This window comes from Pleurodeles waltl, chromosome 6 (assembly GCF_031143425.1).
Source record: "Pleurodeles waltl isolate 20211129_DDA chromosome 6, aPleWal1.hap1.20221129, whole genome shotgun sequence".
In the NCBI taxonomy this organism is placed as follows: Eukaryota; Metazoa; Chordata; class Amphibia; order Caudata; family Salamandridae; genus Pleurodeles; species Pleurodeles waltl.
The window spans coordinates 600,514,310-600,527,722 of NC_090445.1; the positions used below are offsets into that span (position 1 = coordinate 600,514,310).

General features: G+C 41.3%; 1 protein-coding gene across 1 annotated transcript in view; it reads right to left on the reverse strand.

Moving 5' to 3' along the window:
• The window catches only part of ITPR3 (inositol 1,4,5-trisphosphate receptor type 3), a 467,836-nt gene that overhangs the window by 48,513 nt on the left and 405,910 nt on the right, over nucleotides 1–13,413 (reverse strand). Inside the window, exons 43-45 of the mRNA XM_069238858.1 lie at nucleotides 9,469–9,579; nucleotides 7,886–7,981; nucleotides 6,231–6,332 (exon numbers count right to left, since the gene is read on the reverse strand). Of these exons, the coding sequence (XP_069094959.1) occupies nucleotides 6,231–6,332; nucleotides 7,886–7,981; nucleotides 9,469–9,579 (309 nt within the window). The remainder of the gene's footprint in view (nucleotides 1–6,230; nucleotides 6,333–7,885; nucleotides 7,982–9,468; nucleotides 9,580–13,413) is intronic.

Below are 13,413 nucleotides of genomic sequence, written 5' to 3' on the forward strand. Positions count from 1 at the left end.
TTGAAGATGTGGGAGGTGGTTGAATGACATGGCAACCGCAAGCAATTCGCTACCTGGAATTCATATGGACCACAAAGAGAAAGCTCTGTTGGATGCCGACCTTGGCAGAGCTGTAACAGGCATTTGAAGCCAGACCTCCTTCTGGCACTCCATGCCTCTCTCTGTGACTGGAGGAGTATCACTTTCTAAAACAATAATTCTACTGTTCCTGTTGTACTACTTTACTAATCTGCACCTTGTATTGCCTGCCTTTAGTTTTCATTCGTAAAACACAATCCTTGGTAAAACTTATTCAGAGAGGGCTCTCACAGGGTGGCTCTGGCCACATTGTTCTTACTCCCATGAGGAGGCAAAGGAGCTCCAAAGTATGAATGCTACTACCTGGCATCCCAATTGCAATGGGTATGCTAGTGGTTTTCAGAACTCTAATTGGATGGCACTGCTTCAACCCTCCTGCCCTGGTGTCTAGGCCATGTGCTTTGCCTGAATCATCCCACTCAGATCTAGGCACCCACCTCACCTAGTCTCCTCTGTGTTGCATTTCCATTCTATCGGAGGAGCTTATGCATTACAAACTTGGCATTGACCTATGCTTCAGTAATTTCTATGTGTGGCTCCCCAGGCGCCTGGGGACCGATGCCACCATCGATACTTGGGGACCGGCAAACTGAGGGCATAACGACCATGGATGACTTTTTTGATGATGCCACACTCTTCTCTTAAAACAACCTTGCCAAGTAATGTAACATCCCACGGGGCCACTTCATTACATATCACACTTTATCCCACACATTACACACCATTTGGCACATCACAGATGCTGAACCCCCGTCCCAGACTCTTAGCCAATACTTCCACAACATGGGAAATGGCAGCAACCTTATTGGTTGTCTATCAGGAGCCCTCCAACATATTAACCAGATACCCCTTCAGATATCCATGCAAAATGGAAGACTGACCTTAACTGACCAATTCCCGCCAAAGAATGGAACAGAAGCTTATCTGACAAAGGTTTCAAGGAACGCTAGAGTTAAGCTTATACACTTCTTCACACTGCACAAAGCCTACTTAACCCCAGGAAAGAATAGCCAATATTTCCCGGGAACAAATACAGTCTGGAATGCACCTGTGCCACATGTTGTGGGAGTGTGATTCGCTTATACACTTTTGGACTGCAATCACCACCCAACTTGAACAGCTGACCAACTTAGCACCTCTTCATACCTGTGCGACGGCAAGTTGAGACACGTTTCCTGGACCTGATCCTGGCAAGGTGTGCCATTACTTGTCACTGGCAAGCTGACCAACCACCAGCTCCGGTGGTGTGGGAACTTGTAGCTGCCTTGGACTAATGCTGATAGTACCACCCTCCACAAGGAGGAAGCTAGTGGACTTCAAATATACCCCATCGCTATGGAATGGGATGACCTACTAGTTAAATTCCGGGAACTAGAGGCTGTCAATAAGACTCCATTATAGTGGAGCCTACCCTACTAGGCTAGTAATGTGCTGCTCTTGTCCCCCTTGAGGAATTCAACCTGCCTCCACCTCTACTCACTAATGCTCTCAGCAACACTTTTTAGGCTCTTACTCGTGCCCCACTCCTGCTTGGAGCCTGAACCTCAACTAGATGATGTTCCCCCCTCTGACCACCATGCTATGCAACATCACATCTTTAGCTCCTCAGATTGTATTCAACCTCTGTCATGCCACATCCGGGAGGATTGCACATTGCCTCCTGAATTGACCAGCTAACCCTGTCAGCCTACCTTCTTCCCTCCAGCCCCCTCACCACAGCTTACCTGTACCGTTCCCCCTCCTCACTTGTCCACTTACCCAACCTGTTCCAGAGGAAATCACAGTTTTATGGAATACACAATCAGGGAAACTGCCTTGCTTAGCAACTGTTTGTTTTTTCTCTGCTGGTAATATACAATCAATAAAAAGTAAAAAACAAAAATAGAAGAAAGTCAAAGGTTATAAATTTTGTTCGAAAAAAGCTTGTTTTAGATTCTTTTAGAATGCAAATAGGTTGGGGGAAAGGAGTAATGTGTTGGAAGTGATTTGCATATGTTTATTGGTGATCACAAGAAGTGTTTAAACAGAGTTGACTCAAGTTTCAAATGAACAAAGTTCGTTGAGGAATCTGTTTTGCTCTCAGATCATGGCTAGGCTAGTCATCAGGGGTGACTGGTCTTGTTTCAGGTGACAATGGAGTTTAGAACGTGACATATATTGTGAGATTAATTGTGGTACAGATAAAAGAAAGTGTTAACAAGAAATGTACACTGTCTTGTTCAGGTAATGGTAATAGTAATGGTAATGTGTGGTATAGAGACCAAATATTTGGTGTTTTTCAGTTTGCAGTGTTGTTCAGGGTGGGTGATATGTTTTAATGTCTGATACAGTTTGAGGTTTTGGTTTGGCATGCAATGGAGTCCGATTTACTGTAGGGAGCAGATATCTGATGTTAGTTATTGCTGAAGTTCAGGTCAAGGGTAAGACTTCAGTTTACATTTTCTGTTCAGTTTGACCTATTAGTCAAGATTGAGGTGATGGTTACCCTTATGGTGATTGTAAATAAAAGCTGCAGTCTTCTCTTCCTGCCACCTGTTGTCTATATGTACCCAATGGCTTACTTGTAAAATGTTGGCTAAAACCAGAGGTTGTTTGTCATAAATAAATGTAAAGGGAAGGTCCCACAATGGTTTTTGCCCATCTGTTTGTAGGTGAATGATTCAATTCTATCAAAATAGAACCAAAAAGGCCACTTCTGCCTCTGTGTTCAACAATGGAATAGGGTAATTTGTGAAGCAAGCAATGTACACGTTAATATCCTAGTTTTTGGAGGAGTTTTACAAAAGTATGATATAGTTAGTGTCACAATATTATTATTCTCCTTGAAGGTGGAAAGCTGTCGTTTTAACCTAGAATAGTCTCAAGTTGCAAACCTATTTTAGGCAAGTTATTTCCTCTTTCGAAGTCCAAACCGTTTCTAAATTAACATGCTGTACATCGCCTGCAAAGCAGTATTCACCATTCTTTGAAATGACTATTTTCTTGACCTCGGCTAAGTCTGACTGACGGTGCATGGTTGGCTTCATAAAAAGTATGTAAAACCATTAAGAGGTGATGGGAGGGATTCTTGCAACTAGTCTAACCACTGTCAATCACTCAGGTAACATTTCAACCTATCATTCTTTACTGGGTATTTGACCTAATGCTCTAATTGGCCAAAGATATGCCAGACGACCATCCAATGCCAGCTGTCTAATTAGATCCAAGCTATAACTCTCTGATGAGGCCTATTAAGACCAAAGCCGGTCTGGGGTTGCTTGTGCTGCCTTTTGGAGAGGGCGTGCCTGGTAGTTTGGGATGGACTGTTCCCATTAGGAGTAGGGTCAAAGTGTTTGGCTCTGTCAAGAGTTGCACAGTGGGAGAAAAGCAATGGGTTGGAATGTCATTCCAAATGATAGTCAGTGGCATTCCTCCTATCAACCTTTTGTGTGTTTGATGTAATGCCATAAGTGACCAAATGTATGTCCAGACAAAGATGCTTTGCTCGCTGTTACATAGGATCCAAATTATATATTGCTAACACGGTCTAATCAGGCCCAAACAGGTCTGAAGTAGCTTGTGATCCCTTCTGGAGGGGGGCTCGTCTGGCTGTTTAGAATTATCAGTTCCCACTAGGAGCATGGTGAAGACTGATGTGCATAAGGCAGGCCTTTGATTAGAGTAGCACAGTGGGTGAGAAATTGATTGGTTGTGATGTTACCTCAAGCGACCACCAGCGGTTAGACTATTGGCATTCCCATTTTGTGTGTTTGATGCATCAAAAATATGGCTGTTTCTTTCTAATGTCAGTCCACTTTTTTCAGTGTCAATTTAGCCTATTCAGTGCAGTGTCAAGCTTTAGATTTTGTCCAGCGTGTTGATCTACCATTCAGTTACATTATTTCTTTGGTACCAATGTGCCACAATCTATTATCGCCTTCAGGCTGACTGTATCTATTTGCCACGGAGTGTTTCTCCCCCACTTTCTCTAGAACCATATGTACCAATGGGCCATTCTTGTGGACGATAGGAGCACAGGAGGTCTTTTGCAAAGTCAAAATGGTTTTGCAACAACATTTGCTAGATTAACAGTCTAGAACTCCTATTTCTCCTGTTATTTGTCATTGAAATCTCAAATGTTTTTAGCCTGGACAAACGCTGTCTCAGGTGATCTTGCATCAATGCTGTAGTCTAAGTCTGTCTGAATTTCCTCCAAAAGCTATGCGCATCAGAGAACCAGACCCAAATTCATGGTATTTTCCTTTGTCTTTTCTTACCAGAGAAACAGTACAAGTATGAAAGCGAGTGTCTTAATGATCCTGAGTAGGCACAAAAAACATGCGACCTGTGAGTCTTCTAAAATGTACTGAGTTATTTGTTGAGCAGAACCTAAAAGGTGTTTTGTTTAATTTCTTGCCACAAAGACATAAACAATTACAATTTTGGAAATATTCTAAACAATCTGATTATTTTGCTAACTACCAAAGACCCAGGCACCTGAAGAGCAGACTATTCCTAGGCACAGCATGTTACATAGATACCTATGGTTCTAATGGTCTGAAAGAGAAGAGTCAGGGGTTTTATGTAATCTATTCTTCAGCTGAACTGTCAAAGCATTTTCATCACTGGAAATTCCTAAGGTTTCTTCTGTTTTAGGGCTCCTCAATAGACAGCTTTCAGGGGTCTGTTGTTGAAGACCTATGTGGACAATACCAATACCTACAGTGGGATTTTGGCCAGCCCACTGCATACCATTAGTTGGCTTTCTTGTCACTCTCATGTGCTTGATTCTTATTCAATGACCTTCTTTTCTTTTCTCGTCTCGTGTTTCCTCTGGAGCACAGCTTATTTGCTGTCGTTTTGGTAGGATGACTTGTATCCTTCACTGCTCACATTGAGGGCACTAATTATTTATTTTACTCCCAGTATTCCATGAGAGTCTATGGGGTAGATTTAAGAGCCCCTAGCGCCTCCTTGCGCCACATTAGCATCATTTTGTTTACACCTATGTGGCTCAACAAAGCTAAAATCAACACGCCAAATTTACAAAGTGGCGCAATGCATGCATTGCCCCACTTTGAATCCCTTTGCGCTGCATTATGCCTGCGCCAGGCATAATGTATGCAAAGGGGGCATTCCCCCATTAGGGGGCTGAAAAAATGGCGCAGCACTTTTTTCAGCACTTCAGCACTTTTAACGCCTGCTCAGAGCAGGTGTTAAAAGGAGACACACCATTATTTACACTGGGTCTCAATGGGCTTTGCAGGATTAGCTAATCTTCTGATGCTAATCCTGCAAAGCTCCGAACTAGCGTCAAGCTTTTTAATGCTAATTCCCCTAACTACTGCCATGGTGCGTCGTATCTTAGAAATGGTGCACACATGGTGGCGTTAGGGGGGCGGTGGAAAATATCTTTGTTAAGGGAGTTGCAGAATTTAGGTCAGTTTATTCATGAGACACATTGATTCTGCCAATAGTCAACGCCCCAAAATGTTATTCATGAAAATTATAATTTTCTAAGAACTACCACTAGGTTGTGGAATGATTCATAGTGAACACACTGTTATCCTCAAATATCAACGAAATCAAAGAACCCAGTGTGTGGCAATGGACCCCCACCCTTGCCCCCCTCAACTCTACCAATAGCAGCGAAACCAGTAAGTGCCAACTCTCGCTATTCGCTTTGGAAGCACCCAGAGTCTTTGATTGGTGTTTCTCATAAAAATAATTCGTACAGCATTTACACATCCTGTAAGGAATAACTCTTCAGTCCACTCCAAATGTCTGAGAATTGTAAATAGAAAGTCAGGCTTGTTATTTTGTTTGGAAATGTGAAATACAATTTTTCTATACTTGTGGATGGCGAGAATGCAGACGTTTAAGGGCAATTAGTTCATCCCTCCATGAAAGTACAAGTCCCAACAATGAGAAGTGGTAGGTAAAAAAGATAAAGCAATGTACCTATTATTTAACCTCTCCTCTGCCTGAGCATGTGCTCTGGAGTGATAGTTTTGGGAGAGGTCAGACACACAAAACTTCCTAGCTTTGTGGCCAATGCTAGGATCGTCAAATATCCCAAGGATATCTCTCTAAGCTCCTGTGTCTCCAGTCCTTGCCCCTATCCCACATTCACTCTCCAATGTTGTATGCTCGATGGAATACACAGCCCTTACCTGCAGTGCTAGGATGTAAATGTTGTGTCCTACTTCACGGGGAGAGACATCAGAGTTTTCACATTCCTCTTCCTGGTGATAAGCCTGCTTTATGACATCAACCTGAAAAGAATTACCAGTAATGAGCAAGGGCTACAGTCAGTTGTCCAGAATAACTGTAAGTAACAATTGACAAACCTCCTCCCTAGGCCATATGTAGGCCTGAAATCTCCTTCCTTTTGTTGACTACTTCACTAGCGTAGAAAGCCCTGAATCACTTCACATTCAATGATAAGTCTTGGTTTAGTGGTTTAGTTAGTATAAAAAGCTGTCAGGTACATCGAGCCATCCAGTGGAACAAGGTGGCAGAGGACAGGCACAGAACCACTGGACGAGATGCACCAAAAGATACATGCAAGTAACAGCCATTGGAGTACAGATGCAATACAGTCCACTCCTAGAAGTGTAATCAATGGGATATGCAGGGATCGGTTTAAGACATGCCACAAAAACTTTAGTCAGAAGTAGTATCTGGTTACATGGAAATGAACAAGTAGAAATGATTCACATAACAGAAGGCTCACAGGTAACAACCAGGTAGCAGAGACAGTATTTGGGTTCCAGCTAACTCAAGGTTAGACACAATGTATAAAACAAATCGGGGAACTAAGCCAAAAATGATGGAACTCCAAAAACAATCCAGGATAAAACACCATTATCATCATTTTCATGGCCAAAGCAGTACACACAAGGTCAGTGAAGATACCTGGTGAAGTTTGAATCTGGGTAACAAGGAAACAATACGTCCAGCCAGGATAGATGTGAATCAGTGGCCATTAGCACTGAGTGACAGTGCTTTTATAAAGGGACTTTATTACATTTTCATCCTTTTTAATGGACATAAAAGTCCATTAAAATAACTTTTATATTGCAAATTCTGTTACACCTGACTTCTTGCCTCTCTTCTCACCATGGTTTAAATAATATTGTAGCAGAAAGACAAATGGCGTCAGAGGAGGAAACACACATTTATTCCCCTCTTCACATCTTTAAAATGGTGCAAGATAAGTAGCAGTCCAATAGCTGTCACTCTGTATATTTAAATTTCCAAATATGCTCTCAAATAAGAACAAATGTAAACCGTTAGACTCAGAACTTTAAATCCCAGGTAGGAGGCACCACACTATTTACCAACTCAACTCATTTACCATAGAAGAGCCACTCTAGCAGTTCCAATTTAACTTAACGTAAAGATTACCTTTTAGCTTTGAAGTAGTACTACATCAATTCCCATTTCAAATCTACCAATAGATAGGCAAATCTCAGAACTATTCAAGAGCTACCTCCAAGTTAAAATGGATTGCATTACTTCCTTTCATTGCTCTGAAGGTTTATATCACTTGCTTTAGGAAATCTGTGTGGTGGCTGAGTGGTCCAGAACTTATCTCCATTGCAATTGTCCTCCCTAGATACAGACACTGAATAACTTCTTACTACAACTCTGCCATTGAATGGGAATGTTCTTTTTTAAATATTGTATATTATTTACTGTTTTATATTTATTCAAAGGTGTTAGATTATTCAGTAAAGCAGTTTTCAGCAACAATGGTTCTGAAATTCACTAATTCACTATGCTGAACTATTCTGAAGCCCAATCATGCCTCTAATGTGCTTACCAGTTCCTGCGGCCGGAGACTGATCAGAATACGCTCTGCATTCTCACTGTCATGACGGCTCTCCATTAGGGCCAACAGTAACTTTGAAGCATTGTCCTAACAAAACAAAAAAACAGAGAAATCCATTAATGCTTTTGAACATTCCAGCAGAATAGAAATAAAAAAGACCCAACACTTTCAACATTAGTTTGAGTTATGTGTTAAATTTCCAACCAATGTGCGCCAACAATCAAAATGACACATTTGACACATTTCACATCAATTGCACTTTGACATCCATGTTTTAATCATGCAGCTCCTGTCAAGTAATACCTGGAGAAATATACATGGGTAAAACAGTGCACAGTAGTCCCATCCAGTAAAACAAATTGCAAGGACTGTTACTGAAATAGTCCGTATTAACAGTAAGGGATTTCAGTATTGGGGGGAAACCAACTCCATATAATGTGGTAACTGTAGCTGGGTGAGTTTTGTATCCAGTCTTACCTCCCCACAGCTGATAAAGCACAAGTGTGTAAAGATCTAGATTTTCTCAGGTCATATACTACACTTCTTCGATGGTGAGGAGCACTGGCCAAGGGTTTCATCACTTTCAGTGGACCACATCCTGCCACAGACATGTCCAATCGCCCAGTGGCTGCATGAAGCAAATGGCCCAGACATGAAAAATGGAAGAGCATTTACATATGTTCACCTTGTGCAGGATAGAGTGTGTACAGTCAAATAGGCCTGAACATGAAGCAGCTGTAGCTTCCATTAAGGAGCCTATTTTCTTCTCATAATATATATCTTAGTGTAATTTCTGTGAGATTCGTGCGCAGCAAAAGGATATTTCCAGCAAGAGCCACATTTTCCTAAGTTAGGGCAGGTATATCTTATGTTATGTGTTTTTATAAAGCACATCAGAGTCTTTGCTCTTCTTGTGGTGTTGCTCAGTGAATGTTGCAACAAATCAACAAATGATTCTGTCATTGCTAAATCTCTGCTGTCCTAGGATAGGCATTAACTGCAAAGAATGACCATCTCATTTGCTAATGTCACCAAACAGACACCCAACAACTACATAAAGCCGTTTCAGTGATTGGTAGATTCTAAAATGAGGTCCCAGTTGGCATGACTGCATCCTGCAGCAAAGGCTAGAATCAACTAGAATGAGCTCCAATTAGAGCAATGGCTTTTGTGAACGTGATATTTTTCTTTTCATCATGATTATATTGATATCTAATAATGGGTTATAATAGATATCAATATAATGATTGGCCTGAAACAGACTTAAGAGCTTGATTTACATCTTGGCGGAGGGGAATACTCCCTCACAAACGTTTATTCCCACCGTATTATGATCCTGTTATATCCTATCGAGATTGTAATAAGGCCAAAGAGCGTCATGTTTGTGATGGAGTGTTCCATCCGCCGAGATCTAAATCAGGCCCTTAGTCACGCTAGACATGTATAAGCAACCATGCTCTCATACAGAACATGTACGTTGGTAATCTTACAGCAGTGAGTTGATATTGGAGCAATCTTTCTGCAAAGAAAAATATTTAAAATCACTAGTTTGCATGTTTTGTCCATTCTTCTACCTTCAGCTGAAGCACCAGGTCCATTCGGTACTTGCACAAGGGGCTGATGTCATTCAGGATCAGGGCTGTGATAATGTCAATGCCATTGGACTCATGTGTCACGATGCAGCTCTGTGAGAGACACAAATTATGAGGTAAGATACATTTGTTGATGAAGACTCCCTTACAGCTTCCTAAACATGCAGTCCCTGTCACATCCGAAGCACAGAATAACTAACTAGAAACAAAATAACTAACTCCAATAGCTCTTTCAAGGTATGGCAGGAATGAGCTTAAAGGACCTGTATATGTCGAAGCTTAGATTTATATTTCAACCTAAAAGTTAGATGTGGGAATATAAATCCCAACTCCATCCTCATGTACGTCATGAGTGGTGAGTAAGGTATCTAAAATACAGACAGTGGACACTTCACCTGTGCCAACCCTGTGCTAATACAGGTCTGCCACATAGGAAGGTGAGATAGAGCAGGTACACATATCACCCCATCCATCGGTGAATAAAGTATACTCTGAAATTTGAATCTGCTACATCATTTGCCACACTCTGAGGGCAGGTTAGGTCATTGCTGTGTACATGGCAAAATGGATGTGTGCAGCAAACTGTGTGGATGAGTAGATTTGTTTGGCAAATTTGTTTCCAGCATGTCTCAATATAAGCAACTAGAGACTGATTGCACGTTTCCACCCTTAGGAGCATCATTAAAGATTGGACATACATCACTGCTTCTGTTGTAAACATTCAAGAACTAGGAAGAGGCATAAGTAACTAACCAGAAATAGATCCTTTCACATCTTGTCACAGGTGTGACAATCTATTTTTACTACCTACAATAAGTTTCAACTTTTTATTCTATCTACACAGAAACCAGTGAAAGTATGCCTACTGTTTCCATGACAGTAATTTGGTTTCAAACAATAGGCATATATTAAAGTAATTTACACCTTTACATGGAGAAAAAGACACAGGCCTGATTACGACCTTGGCGGATGGGATACTCCGCCACAAATGTGATGGACATTCCACCCGCCGTTTTACAAGTTCCATAGGATATATTGGAACTTGCAAAATGGCGGGTGGGCTATCCTTCACTGTTGTGGCAGAGTATCCCATCCGTCACGGTCGTAATCATTCCCACAGTGTTGAATAATTAAAAACTGATTGTATAGTCTATATCCTGAAGCACAGTAACCTTATAAGAGACAGACTCTAAGGCCATCTCGAGGGACAGATGATTTACCTTTATGTGAGATGTTATTGGTCCCCTTCTAGACTGTGGGCCCTATTCACAAAGCCAAATTCACATGTGCAGATTTGCTCACTTGTAAATTTACTCTTCCACCTCTTTGTTAGTCATCATTTCTGAGTTTAGACCTAGGCTTAAGTGTAGACTTACATGTATCAACCCCAGTGCTGAATTTGTAAAACAGTAAGTGCTGAGGATCAAGGATTTGCACAGAAGCTTGCTAGCGGCGCTGCAAATATTGGGGGTGGGAGCCGTTGATACCAAGGCTGCATATTGATTCCACCTCATGCCTCTTTGATTCACCAACAGACACTTCATGCTTGTTTATCTCAGTCTTGCAGGTTCTTTTCCAACCCTGCCTTTTCCTTGTGTCATTGTTTTTCCATCTTTCTCTTTCACTTTTTTCTCTATTTGTGTTTTCTCCCAATTGCTCTGGATAAAAGTCTGACCCTCAAAAATGAGTGCTTGCGGGCCCCACCTGCATCCACTGGTTCAAATAAAGCACTGCTTAACCCCAAAGACATCTAAGACCAAATTTACCAGCGTAAAAAAACACATATGAGTAACTTGTCACACATAGGTGGCGATGTCTACCATTAGGGCTGAGATCTCCCTATGGTAAAGTATAACGAAAAAATTCAAAATGAAAGAGTTTATTATTTTTTTAGAAACATAGTCAAATATGTTAATGTAATATAACTTGTAAATAATTTAAAATAATTACTAAACTATAACCAATAGAGTCATATGCTACAGCACATTAACTCATCAAATTTAACTTTTAAATTATTTAATAATTAAAACATTCATTTTAGTTTATAAATATAATTTTTAAACACAATAAAAAGTCTCACTGGCATGTTAATATTTAATATCTAGTAAATGTATTCGAATGTTATATTTAATTAGATTAAATTAATTAAAATTATTGTTTAAAATAGGTTAATTACAAATCTTTTAATTGATAAAGTATTTAATTTTAATTTAATATGTTTACTGCTAAACAAATATGAAAAATCAAGCATGTTGCCACATTTGTTAAACCTACAGGAAAAGCCTATCAATCTGGCTATTAGCAACTATTCTTACTCCAAGGTCTATTATGTAGTCTGGGCCTCATTGACTTCACGTATTCCAGTTTGACAAGATTTTATTTTCCCCCGGATTAAAAGGCATTTTGCTCACTATTGCAACTCACCTGAGGCTATGAACGTTTGGATGTGCTTCATGATGTTGCTGCTCTTATATATGAGGACAGCTGATGAGGATACAATACCCCTTTATATGTGCCTACAACAGCCCCCTGAGGCTTGGTTGATTCATTTCTACCAGCCAAAACCTCAGGCAATTTTACCAGATAAGACACTCTTCCCATTGCCCGAGAACCCTGTAAAACCTACTTAAAAACGTTACCTCCCCCCAACTAAGTGAATCAAGAGAAGTTTCTGAATCTGGAGTACTGCACAGTAGTCTTCACCAAAGTGTCCCATACAACTCTCACGACTTAGCAAATGTTTTTGTTGTTGTTTCTAGTTGGTTACCCAGGCAGTCATTTTTGGAGAATGTGCTAGGCATTGTTGTTACTGCGGCTACTGATCAGCCAGTCGTCTACACATGTAAAGACGTGAATGATATTTCTGCAGAGTTGCACAACTACCACCACTAAGCACTTTGAGAACACTCTTGAGGCTATAGTGATTCATGGCTCAATCACTAGAAGAGTAACATCTTGAATTGGTAGTGGTGTCCACTGATCTCAACCCGAAGGTACTGATGATGTGCTGTGTGGCTCAGGATATGAAAGCACAAGCCTTTCAGATCCAGCATTGACATGATGTCACCTGGGATAATGTATTGTACAGTGACCATGTGAAAGTGTTCGAAGAGGGTGAACCTTTTCAATGGCCGGAGGTCACTGATCGGTCGGAGGGTCATCCTGTGGGATTAAGACATAATCCTTCCATGAGTAATCTTCCCCTTGTGGCCTAAAGGGTTAGCTTAGGTCTCCTAGTGGTATTATGGACTGCATAGCTCTAAGTCAGAGTCTTGTGGCACACGAGGAGGGAAGTGTGTGGTGTGATGTGGCAGCGGTGGTGGTGGAGGAGGAAGTATGGAAGTGGGAATGGCATAGGACTGGGGGTCAAGTCTCCTTTTTGACGCTCAAGGGCATAAGAGGTAGAAGACGAAGCGTTGCTTCGTCGGAGTCTGGATGAGTCCTTTGCTGGTGGTTTGGCAAGAATTTTGCATGTGTCTGAATGGATGACAATTTTCTTCTTTTTTTTTTTTGTCCAGGACATCAGCTAGCTTTTTGATGATGGATCCATCCAAGATGTCCAACCTCAGGGTCAAGGGCAACTTTGGTGCAGACTTCAGTAAAGGCTGCTGTGAGGTCTTCGACAACGGTGATTTTCACATTGAGTGCGTCGTAAAAGTGCCGAAAGGGTGGTCAGCATGGTGAGCTTCAGTCCCGTAAGGTGGGTCCTTCGTGGACACCAGCGCAATCTCTAAATTTCAGGGCATACTGACTGAAGGACATGAAGGTTCATTCCAGTGCTGGCTTGGCTCAGGGCTCAATGCCAGACTCCTATTCCAGCAGCACTCTACCTCAGCTGTTGGTTATTTAAGGGCCTAAATCTGATCTTAAGACACAGCAAGAGCGCTGCATCTTGTGGCCTGTGCACTGTCTCTTCCTCTGATACCT